The sequence below is a fragment of the Haliaeetus albicilla genome, chromosome 24 (assembly GCF_947461875.1).
Source record: "Haliaeetus albicilla chromosome 24, bHalAlb1.1, whole genome shotgun sequence".
In the NCBI taxonomy this organism is placed as follows: Eukaryota; Metazoa; Chordata; class Aves; order Accipitriformes; family Accipitridae; genus Haliaeetus; species Haliaeetus albicilla.
In genome coordinates, this window is record NC_091506.1 from 11,041,324 (window position 1) to 11,051,967 (window position 10,644).

Here is a 10,644-nt window from a genome sequence, read left to right on the forward strand (position 1 = left end):
GCTGCTCCGCACCAGGCCGGGGCGGGCCGGCCGCGACACCCCCCCCCTTCGCCCCCCTCCCGCAGCAGCAGCCGGGGCGAGGCCCCGCGCCGCCCCACGGGTGGGCGAGACCCCAACGCAGGGGCTCCCCGCGAAGGGCCCTGGGACCTCCGCGGCCGGTACCGGCGGGGGCTGCGCCCTGCCCCTGCCCCCGCGCGGGACCGCGGGGCGAAGGGTGCCCCCGCACCGTGGGGCCGAGCCGGGGCTGCTTTAACGTGTCCATGTGCTCGGCGCGGCCTCCCCGGCCCCGCTGCCGCTTAAGGTGGCCCGTGGGGCCGCGCAGAGCCTCCCCCCCACCCACGGCAGGGCCGGGGCCGCGGGCACGGGGCTCAGAGCACGGGGGCCACGCCGGTCCCGCGGGGGCACCTCTCCGACCTCCCTACCCGGCCCCGGGCTGGGCCACCCCACTCGAGTCCACCTTAAGGAGGGACGGCGCTCAGGCGGCGTTTGTATACAGTGCGCACACCGTCCTGCCTGCCTGCACCCTGCCTGCACCCTCCGTGGCCCTGGCAGGTTCTGGGGACCCTCCTCCATCCTACCCCAACACCCTCAACCCCAGCCCAGCCTCATGGTCCCGGGTGGGGAGGGAGCCCTGCAGCTCCCGCAGGGGCACCAGCCCTGCACAGGGGACAGGAGCAGACCCCTGAGCACCCAGGAACAAGGGAGACCCCCCCTACCCCCACCCCAGCACCCCAAGGTTGAGTGGGGGAAGATAGTGACAGCGCAGGGACAGGGCTGAGATGCTGTGTTTATTGAGGTGATGCTGCAGGGCACCCCGGGGGGGGTTGCGCCAAGGCACGGCGGCGCTGGGGGTGCGCGGGGTCCCCTGGGGAAGCGGCACCATGGTGGGGTGGCGGCAGCAGGTCCCTCAGGCCTTGCCGGGGTCCTCCTTCAGCGTCACTGTCCGGTTGAACACCATCTGGGGAGAGGCAGAGGGTCAGCGCTGAGCCCCATGGCCCCACAGTGGGCAGGGGGAGCCCCACAGCCCCCTCCCCAGGGCTCACCTTCCCCTCCTCGCTATCGGGATCCACGGAGAAGTAGCCCAGCCGCTCAAACTGGAATTTGTCAAAGGGCCGGGCGGAGAGGACAGAGCTGTCGACCAGGGCGTTGCGGACCACACGCAGGGAGTCCTGGCAGGGGGAGTCAGCTCAGCCGGCACCCCCACTCCCCTCCACAGCCCAGCTCCCCCCAGCCCCTCTGCCTCCTGGGCCATGACAGGGCTCTGCCCAGGGAGGGGTAGGGGTCGCATAGAGGTGGGTGCAGGAGGTCCCCAGATCCCCCCAGGCCCATAACCCTGGCTCCTGCTGCTACTCACAGGGTTGAGGTCACTCAGAAAGCCTCCAGGCACCTCTGATGGGTCCTCGGGATTTTTGTGCAAAAACCTGCCATGAGACAGTCTCATCCCAAAGCCGCCAGGCAGGGGATGTGGTGCCCCATGGCAGCTGTGGGGCAGCAGCTCGCAGGACCCCACAGCAGCATCTTCCCCACCAAGGAGCCAGGCAGACCCCAGCGCAACCTGCTGGTACACAGCCACACTGCCGCTCCAGCACCGGTGAGGTTGCGCCCGCGCCTCTGCAGGTGGCCGGGTACTCACAGTCGCTCGTAGAGCCGCACTTCACACACCAGCGGCTCCGACACCCAGTGGATGAAGGCTTTGGGCTTCTCCGCCATGTCTGACTTGGTGCAGGTCACCTCCAGCTCTATCACGCGCCCACTGGTGTCCTGCGCAAGAGGAGACAAGACGAGACGCCAGGCAGCAGTCAGGCAGCACTCCTACCCCACAGGGCAGCCTTGAGGCCAAAGCACCAACCCCCCAGCTCAGGGCAACCCTGCTCCCCACCACGTGAGGCATAGGGCTGGCAAGGAGCTGCCATGCAGGCAGCCTGCACCCACACTGTGCCCACAGCGCCCAGCCCGAGATGACTTGCTGCCCTTCCCTGGTGAGGCATGGCCATATCCTGACATCCCATGGCCCAACCTCATGTCCCCAGTGCCCAGAGCCACCCACCTTGATGACGTTCTGTATAGCGATGACATAGCCAGCGTGGCGCAGCCCCACTGGCTGCCCAGGGGCCAGGCGCTTGTAGCCCTTGTCCACCTCCTGTGAGAGAGTTCATGGCTGCATGAGGGGTCCCAACACAGGCAGTGGCTCCCCCCTCAAGCATGTCTGTTTGTCCCCACAACTGCGTCCCTGCACCCACTCCTTCCATCCCAGGGATCAGGGTGCCCAGGGCTGTTCAAAGTCCCATGTTGCTGCTGGACATTCCCCAGCGCACAGGCCAAGCGTGAGCACTGTCAGTTGGGCACGTCCCGGCCAGGCTGAGGGCAGCAGGCATTTCCCCAGTGCCAGTCAGAGCTGCTGGCATGTTTAGGAGTCGCAGTCGACTGCCTGACACCCGCCTGTGCCCCATGCAGCACCAGCACCACTGCCAGCACTGCCAGGCTCCCACTGCCCGAGCCGCAGCTCCTGGGAGCAAGGGCAGTATGGCCTGGTGGGGCCAGCTCACCTCCCTGAAATCTGTCTCCTCAATGTAGATGGTGGTCTGGAAGGGCACTTTGTGAAAACCCCGGCTCTCATCAGCTGGAAAGTTGGGCACAAGGACCTCGAGTGCCTGGGGAGAAGGAGGGGGTGAATGCTGACCTTGGGGAACCCCACTCCCACCCCAGCCCGCAGCAGTCTCACCTTCGGGGCAGGGAAGTTGGTGATGGTGACCTTGAGGGGCTCCAGGACGGCCATGGCCCGGGGGGCCTGCTCATTCAGCACCTCCCGCGCACATGCCTCCAGCAGATGTGGCTCCATCGTTGCCTGGGCCACTGTCACACCGACCTACGGGACAGCCTGCCATCACCATGCTGGCTGGGAGACACATCCACCTGCCCCATCCCATCCTGTCCCTGGCACCTACCCGGGCACAGAAGTTGTTGATGGCCTCGGGAGGGAAGCCTCGCCGGCGCAGGGCTGTCAGCGTGAAGAGCCGCGGGTCATCCCAGTCCCTGAGAAAATACCAGTGTGACAGCCAGGCGTGCCCCAGGCAAGACTCACCCTGGCTGCTGGCCCTGCTCCTACCTCACGGCACCTGTCTCCACCAGACGGATGATCTTCCTCTTGGAGACGACGGTGTAGAGCAGGTTCAGGCGCCCATACTCCCACTGCACAGGGCAGTAGACATCCAGCGCGTTACACAGCCAGAAGTAGGAGGAGCGCCTGCAAGACGGGCAGAGGCACAGCCCGGCTCAGCCTCACGCCCGCCCACAGCCCCACGGACACACCGTCCCTCAGCACTTCAGCAGCCACTGGGACATGGCCAGCTGCTCCCCCACAGAGCTGCCCTGCCAGCTCCAGCTCAGCCCTGAGCCAGGCTGTGCACAGCACTCACCTGGCCTGGAACTCCTTGGTGCAGAGGGAGTGAGTGATGTGCTCGATGGAGTCGCAGAGGCAGTGTGTGTAGTCATACGTGGGGTAGATGCACCTGCAAGGCAGACACAGTCAGCCCCGGGGCAGAGCCCGGTGCTGCTCCCCTCCCGACACCTCCCCACTCCCAGGAGATGCAGGCCGACCCCCGCCACACATGCCAGGATGCCGCAGGCCCTCCCTACCACTTGTCCCCGGTGCGATGGTGCGGAGTGAATTTGACACGGTACGCGACGGGGTCCATCTTTCCGTCCTCCATCACCAGCTTCATCCGCAGCGTCGCCTCCCCCTCCCCAAACTTGCCCTTTCGCATGTCCTGTGGTGCAGGGGGAAGCTGTCAGCTGAGTCATGGACCCAGACCCCATGGGCACACAGCACCTGCCCTCAGCCAGAAATACCTCAAAGAGCAGGAGGGACTCTTCCACGGGCCGGTCCCGCCACGGCGAGGGCGGTGGGTTGTGGCCCTTGATCTCCTCGACCTTCTGATGGCAGACATACGCCTGGCCCCTACGGAGGGGAAATGCCATCACCAGATGTGAGTGGCCCATCCCCTGGGTGAGGGGGAGCCCCAGCCGCAGCACAGAACATCCACACCGCCCCGGCACGCTCACCTTCGGATGAGCTCCAGGGCCCAGGTGTAGAGCTGGTCAAAGTAATCTGATGCGTGGGTCACTGCATAGGGCTGGTAGCCTGTGGGGATGGGGGAAACAGAGCAGGTTGGAGGCACCCCCAGGGTCCAGCAACAGGACCTGCATGCAGGGACATCCCCAGCAGCACCCAGCCTGATCCTGCCCTCCCCAGCTCCAGCTGTACCCAGCCACTCCACCATCTCCCGGATGGCTGTGAAGTACTTCTCCTCCTCCTTCTCAGGGTTGGTGTCGTCGTAGCGCAGGAAGCACACGCCACCGTTGGCCTGGGGACGGGGGGACAGTGAGCAGCCGCTCCCTGAGGGACCACAGGCCCAGGCCAGCGGCCAAGCAGTGGGGGGAGAGCTGCCAGCGGGGCTTGGTGCTTCTCACCTTGGCATAGCCAAAGTTAAAGTTGATGGCCTTGGCGTGGCCGATGTGCAGGATCCCATTGGGCTCAGGAGGGAACCGTGTCCGCACCTGCAGGGAGGGGAAGGGGACACCTCTGTCCTTTGGCAGGAGACTCTCCCCCTCCTTGACAGCAGGGGCACTGATATGAGCCCCCAACGAACCCACAGAGCCCCCCGTGCCACATGGGTGCTGCCTCTGGCTGTGCCCCCAGTGAGCTGCGTGTCCCCCCAGCCACCCCACCTAGCTGGCTGGAGCCTGGCACAGCAGTGCTGCCCTTGCAGGGAACTGCTGGGCTGGGGGACACGGCCTCACCTGCCCACCCGTGATTGCCAGGTGCTGCTTCAGCAGAGCCATGGTGTTGGGCGTCACCACATAGCCCTCCGTCTTGTAGTTCTCTCCTGCAGGCAGAGGATGCTCAGGGCTACAGCATCGCTCAAACCAAGCCAAGCCCAGCAGCCAGCGGGGAAGGACATGGCGCCAGGCTGGTCCCCCCCTGGAGAGCTGAGGCCGGGGCACAGAGCCAGTGGAGCGGCTGCGCATGCGGCAGTGGCTCTTCACACTCACCGGGCTTGTGGAACTTCAGGGCTTCTCCCCGCAGCTGCTCCAGGAGTGACCGTGTCTCCGTGCCCACCTCACCTGCAGGGAGAGATGGTGCTGAGCAGGGGCCTGACTGCAGCTCCCAGGGCCCAGCTTGGACGCAGGTCCCAGCCAGGAATCAAAGGGCTGGGGAAGCTGCCCGCAGGAGTACAGTTTCTTACCATTCTCCACCACAGCTGCCTTCTGCTTCTCCACTGGGGCCAGCCGGGTCTTTGCAGCCTGCAGGGACCAGCCCAGCATCCTGAGTGCCCAGCCCTAGCACACACCTCCCCTCCTGGCCCAGCCCGCTGCCCCCAGCACTCCCTCAGACCCATGCCCATGGTGGCAGCTGGGCCCAGAGCAGCTATTTGGGATCCTGCCTGGACACTCAGCAGGAAAATACCATCCCAGTTCCCAGCCTCCCCCTTCTCCTCACCTTTGGCTTCTTTTCCAGGTCAGCTTCTGTCTTTGGCCCCAGCAAATGCAGCACCTGGAGAAGAGAGACACAGACAGGAGTAGGAAAGGCTCCTGGTGGCCCTGTCCAGCTGTCACCCCCCTCACCCTGCCTACACCTACCCAGGGCAGGCAGTCCCCGGCACCGGACCCTCCCACGGGACAGGCCAGCAGGTCCCACACGGACCCAACAGGGGACAGAACCCCAAGCAGCACCCAACCCCCTGCCCTCGCACCCACCTGCAGGTCCACCTCGTTCTTGATGGTCTTCCCGTCCGCCCACCGCAGCCGGCTCCGCGCCTCCCCTGCGGACAGGGCACCCCATGGGCGGGGGGCACGGCTCAGCCCCGGGGGGGGGGGCTTCAGCCAGGGCCGCTGAGGCAGGACGCCGCAGCCAGCGGGCCAGAGGAGTTGGGGCCGGGGCAGCCCACGACAAAGGGCTGGCTCTCAGGACGCAGGGGAGGAGGGGTACCGGGCAGGGGCTGCCCCCGTGCCCCACACTCACCCATCAGCAGCCCCATGTTGAAGTGGTAGCGCTCCGCCAGCAGCTCTGCTCGGTGCTCGCCGATCACGGCCTCCACCTGGGCAGCCGGACAGGAACACGGGGGTAAGCGAGGCAAGCGGGGAAGCATGACGCCAGGGGCTGCCAGCCCATCCCGTCCAGCGTCCCCCACGCCGTTCCCGGGAGGGCTGGCAGGGCCGAGGCCCCACTCACCGCCTCCTCGATCTGCTCGGGGGTGACGCACACCCCCACGCCGCAGGCCCGCTCGAAGTCCGCCACGTCCAGGGGCTCCAGGGGGTGGCTCCTCACGTACTCTAGGGCGGCTGGGGACAGAGCGGGGTGGGGGGGGATGAGGAGCGGGGCCCTCCCCTCCCCGCCGGGGCCGGTGGGGGGGCGGATCCCGGTGCCGCGCGGTACCGCTGAGCTGCAGGTCGGTGAGGATCTCCCTGCGGACGATGTAACCGACGAGGAAGCCGAGGTGCTTCGGGTCCCTGAGGCGGGCGGCCGCGTTGTACAACAGGGTCCCGGTGGCTTTGTCCAGGGCCGGCCCCAGCGCGCTCCGAGCCTGCCGCCGTCCCGGGGAAGCGTCAGGGCCGGGCGGGGGCTGAGCCCCGGCGAACCGGCGGCGCTGGGGCGGGGTGGGAAGGGGGGGTAGTGCCAAGGGCCGAGGCCGCTCGGCGGGGCCGGGGAAGGTGGGGGGATCCGGGGGTGACACCGCCGCACCGGGGACCCAGGAACCGGGAGACCGGGGTGGGGGCCCGCGGCGGGCGCACCTGCAGCACGGCCCGGCGGAGCAGCGCGCTGAGCGCCCCGTTGCGCAGCGTCTCGCGTGCTTTGGCCTCGCTGAGGCCGATGCCGGTAAAAAGCCCCAGCGCCTCCTCCGCCTCCTCCGCCGCCATGGCCCCCGCCGCCGCCATGCTGCCGCCGCCGCCACCGCCCGCCCGGGGGACGGGGCCACGCCCAGCCAATCGGAGCGGGCAAGGCGTGTCGCCGACACAGGTCGAGCCAATCGACAGTGAGAGAGACCGGCCTCGGCCAATGGAACGGGGGAGCTCGGCGCCGGCTCCGCGAATAGGCGCGCAGCGGGCGGGGCCAAGCGGGCGGCCGGTTGCATCATTTAAAGAGACCGGAGGCGGTGGCGGCCACGTGGGGGGCGTGGCTGGGGGCGTGGCCGGGGGCCTTCCCCGCCCCGCCCCTCCGGTCGCCCACCGCCCCGCGGCCCTTTGTCGTCGCCCGGCCGCCGTAGCCCGCCCCGACCGGCACCCGTGTCCCGCCGTGAGCCCGGCGGCTCCCGCAGCCCCGGCGGCGCTCTCGCCCCTCCCGTGTCCCCGTGTGTGTGTCCCCACCTCCCCCAGCGGCCCCGAGGACGGTCCCTGCGATGGGCCCGGGGGGACACACGTACCCAAGGGCCCGTACGGGGGGGAGGTCGCGGCGGCTGCTCCAGCCCGGTGCGGGCGGGGCCGCCGCTGTCCCCGCCGCTGCACCGACCCCATACCCCCGGTTCCCCCAGACCGGTGTCCCCCACAGCTGCCCCAGCCCCTGGCCCCCCCAGTCCAATGTCCGGTGTGTGCGGGAACCGGCTAGCCCGGTGTCCCCCGGCCCCCCCAGCTCGGTGTTCTCCCACTTCCCTACCCCCCGTGTCCCCCCAGCCCCATATACCCCTCAGCCCGGTGTCCCCCCCCCCCCAGCTCCTCCAGCCCGGTGTCCTCCTGCTCCCCCAGCCCGTTGTTTCCCCCCCCCCAGCTCGGTGTCCCCCCAGCTTCCCCAGCCTGGTATCCCCAGCTCACCCAGCCTGGTTTGTCCCCCCAGCCCAGTATCCCCCCTCAGCCCTGTCCTCCCCCCCAGCCCAGTGTCTCCCAGCCCCCCCCAAGCCCACTCCCACCCCAGCCCCAGCAGCAGCAGCAGACCGGAGGGGTTGGGGAAGGGGGTTTATTGGCAATACCCGGCGGCAGAAGGCACCGACAGGTCCTGCCAGCCGGAGCCAACCCACGTCCGACGCAGCGCCAGTGTCCCCAGGGATCCCACACCACCGAGGGGACGGAGCCGGTGCCCGGCACCGGGATGGAGCTAACAGTTACAGATCCATCCCGGTGCCGGGCACCGGCTCCGTCCCCTCAGTGGCTGCTTGCTCCCTGCCTGCAGCTGGCAGAGGCTTCAAGCTATAGCGGGCACTGATGTTGGTACCCGAAACGCTGCGGTACTCGCCCATCTCCGTACGAACGGCTTCGTTCTGGGTGATGGTGAGCAGGACCGGGACGGAAAGCGTCACCTCCTTCCGCAAGACCTGGATGCTGAGCGCCGTGCGTGGGGGGATCTTAGCCGGCAGCTGCACCTCCACGCGTTCCCGGCGGGTGCTGGATTCACTGCGCCCTTTCTGCACTGTAAAGATGTTGGAGGCTTCCACGGTCAGCGTGAAGGAGAGCCCGGCTTTGAGGCTGGTGGCGTTGCTGAAGTGGAAGCTCTGCCAGAGCGTGGTGCCGTACTCCCGGCTGCTGCTGGCTGCCAGTGCCTGCTCTGACTCCGTCTCGTTCACCCCTTCGATCTCATCCACCAGCACCTCCCGCTCTGCCTCCACCCGCTTCTGCTCCCAGAGGAGATGCGCCGAGACCAGGGGCCGCCCGGGCCGCAGTGGGCGCAGGTGGGACAGCCGAGCCTGGAAGTTCAGCTCGAGTTTGTAGTCAGCGAGACGCTCGCCGGGCCATGCCAGGCAGTGCCAGCCACCACGACCGGGGTGCTGGTAGAGCAGCCAGACCCCTCGCTGCACTATGTGAGAGGCCACCCGGTCATTGAAGTACCCATATGCCAAGTTGGTCTCCTCTGTCACCACCTTGCAGGCGCCTTGGAAGTTGGGTTGCTCGTAGAGGGTGATCTGGGGGTCCCCCAGGTCATGGTGCACGAGACGCAGCGCCGAGAAGCTGTTGGGCCGCCCCACGGAGGGGTACTCGCCCTCCTCAAAGGCGTGCGGCTCCCCTTCGTACTTGGGGTCCGTGTAGGCGATCCAGGGCTGCCCCACTACCTTCAGGGAGGCGATGCAGTCCCCAAAATCCAGCTCGTGCAGGTCGGGCACGTCGCAGGTGAACTCCCGGCTCAGCCCCTCAAAGTTGGCATGCTCGTACACTGTGATCCGGTTCATGGTGTTGCGGGCGCCTGCCCCTGCGAGGGCACGACGCACGTCAAGTCACCTCGCGTGGGTGCTACGGGAAACCCGTGGAGAAAGCCTGGCCAGCCAAGGGGACCCCTGGTACCCCCTTATCCCCTGTCCTCTGCCTCTCCTTTGTCTACCTCCACATGGTCCCTGTGCTGTCACCGTCTGTGCTGGCAGTGCCCCGACACCAGCCCGCAGCCGTGCCTTTTACAAGGGGTTGGTGGGGCCAGGGCGTGCTGCGGCATGAAGCAAAGGTGATGACAGTGCTCGCCCCCGCACCCAGCCCCGGCCCCGCTCTGGCGGCAAGGAGCCAGCCAGGCCCCGGACGGCAGCCGGCGCACCGGAGTACCAGCCGATCCTGCAGACCAGCCCTGCCGGAAAGTCCTGCTGCACCCTGGGCACATGGCGCTCCAACGGTAACGAGTCACCGCCAATTATCACTGATGCTTCCGCCCTGCCCGCGCTAATTACGGTGTGCGTTGCCGGTGGGGCAGGAACTGCCGGCTTGCCCTGGCGGGGTGAGAGGGTATCATGGTGGGGTGAGCTGGCGCCCCAAGACAAGCCCCTCCAGCACCCCGGTGCCCTGGGGCACAGGACACAGCCCCTCTGGCATGGCACTGCTGCCCCAGCCCTGCGCCTGAGGATGGCCGGGGCAAGTGGTGGCGCTTCTCCCCCCTTGTCCCTCCATGGGCAGGATGGTCATGGACCACCCAGGGTGGCCACGGTGCTGCTGGAGGGTGATGGGTGCCAGTGCTGGGTGGGCATGGTGGGACGCTGATGCCCAGCCAGGGCACAGGGACAGTTGTCAGCCACCCTAAGCACAGTGTGCCAGGGGCTTCTTCAGGGCACCACATGGGTCCCCATGGCATGGACTGGAGCTGGCCTGCCCAGGAGCTGCCGGTGCAGGGCACAGGGCACGTGCACCCCCCGGCTGGCACCCCGCTGGGACTGGGCTCAGGCAGCTTGAGGGGTCCGGGGCAGGTTGAGCCTCTGGTTTCTCCTGGTGACATGCCTGGGCCCAGGGGCTGCCTCATCCCCTTGTCCCTGCAGCTCTCCCCAGCTCAGGACCGTCCCTGTGGCACAGCGCAGGGAACGGAGAGCACCAAAGTTGTTGACGTCAGCAGCTCACGGTGGGGTATGGCTAGATCTTGACCCACCCCCTGCAGCCCCCACTCTTGGCTGGGGTCAGGCAGGACCCCCAAAGCCTCTGGGCTGAAATCTGCCCCTTGGGGCCAGCGTGGGGCTGGGAAGCGGGGCCAGCCTCAGCTGTGTGGGGTGCCCCAGGCCCACAGGGGAACCCAGGTTTGGTACAGCCTGCAGGCACCCACATCCTGCGGTGGAGGAGGACGGAAACCCCACTGCTCCGGCAGCCTGTCCCCCCACCCTGAGTCACCCCAAGAGAGGAACCCAGGTGTCCCCACATCCCTGAGCCCTGTTCCCTGCAAAACCCTGTCTCCCACAAGCAGGTGCCACCCCACAT

General features: G+C 67.9%; 3 protein-coding genes across 3 annotated transcripts; 1 reads left to right on the forward strand and 2 right to left on the reverse strand.

The window, feature by feature from the left end:
- Positions 1-769: 769 nt before the first annotated feature.
- On the reverse strand, positions 770-6,968 carry QARS1 (glutaminyl-tRNA synthetase 1). Its single transcript, XM_069812055.1, has 24 exons — positions 6,793-6,968; positions 6,437-6,584; positions 6,233-6,342; positions 6,023-6,098; positions 5,758-5,822; positions 5,501-5,554; positions 5,247-5,304; positions 5,053-5,124; positions 4,801-4,886; positions 4,471-4,557; positions 4,265-4,364; positions 4,063-4,141; positions 3,850-3,958; positions 3,637-3,767; positions 3,417-3,509; positions 3,107-3,244; positions 2,946-3,033; positions 2,723-2,866; positions 2,547-2,651; positions 2,048-2,140; positions 1,634-1,761; positions 1,355-1,421; positions 1,044-1,169; positions 770-958 (listed from the first exon to the last, which is right to left on the reverse strand). Exons 1-24 carry the CDS (start codon positions 6,934-6,936, stop codon positions 908-910), a joined length of 2,352 nt encoding a protein of 783 aa, XP_069668156.1. The 5' UTR covers positions 6,937-6,968; the 3' UTR covers positions 770-907.
- Positions 6,935-7,603, forward strand: LOC138681842 (skin secretory protein xP2-like). Its single transcript, XM_069769921.1, has one exon. The coding sequence runs from the start codon at positions 6,935-6,937 to the stop codon at positions 7,601-7,603; it is 669 nt and encodes a 222-aa protein (XP_069626022.1).
- Positions 7,604-7,932: 329 nt separating this feature from the next.
- Positions 7,933-10,625, reverse strand: LOC138690864 (epidermal differentiation-specific protein-like). The gene has a single exon (XM_069812057.1). The coding sequence runs from the start codon at positions 9,150-9,152 to the stop codon at positions 8,094-8,096; it is 1,059 nt and encodes a 352-aa protein (XP_069668158.1). The 5' UTR covers positions 9,153-10,625; the 3' UTR covers positions 7,933-8,093.
- Between the last annotated feature and the right edge of the window lie 19 nt (positions 10,626-10,644).

What these genes read in the sequence shown, in the direction of transcription:
- LOC138681842 (XM_069769921.1), top strand. Translation starts at nt 6,935, where the DNA reads ATGCTGCCGCCGCCGCCACCGCCCGCCCGGGGGACGGGGCCACGCCCA.
- LOC138690864 (XM_069812057.1), bottom strand. Translation starts at nt 9,152, where the DNA reads ATGAACCGGATCACAGTGTACGAGCATGCCAACTTTGAGGGGCTGAGC.
- QARS1 (XM_069812055.1), bottom strand. Translation starts at nt 6,936, where the DNA reads ATGGCGGCGGCGGGGGCCATGGCGGCGGAGGAGGCGGAGGAGGCGCTG. An exon ending in AGTCCCTCCTGCTCTTTGAG is followed by an intron (nt 3,768 to 3,849) that starts GTATTTCTGGCT and finishes CCTGCACCACAG; the next exon opens with GACATGCGAAAGGGCAAGTT. An exon ending in GTGCGGCTCTACGAGCGACT is followed by an intron (nt 1,422 to 1,633) that starts GTGAGTACCCGG and finishes GTCTCATGGCAG; the next exon opens with GTTTTTGCACAAAAATCCCG.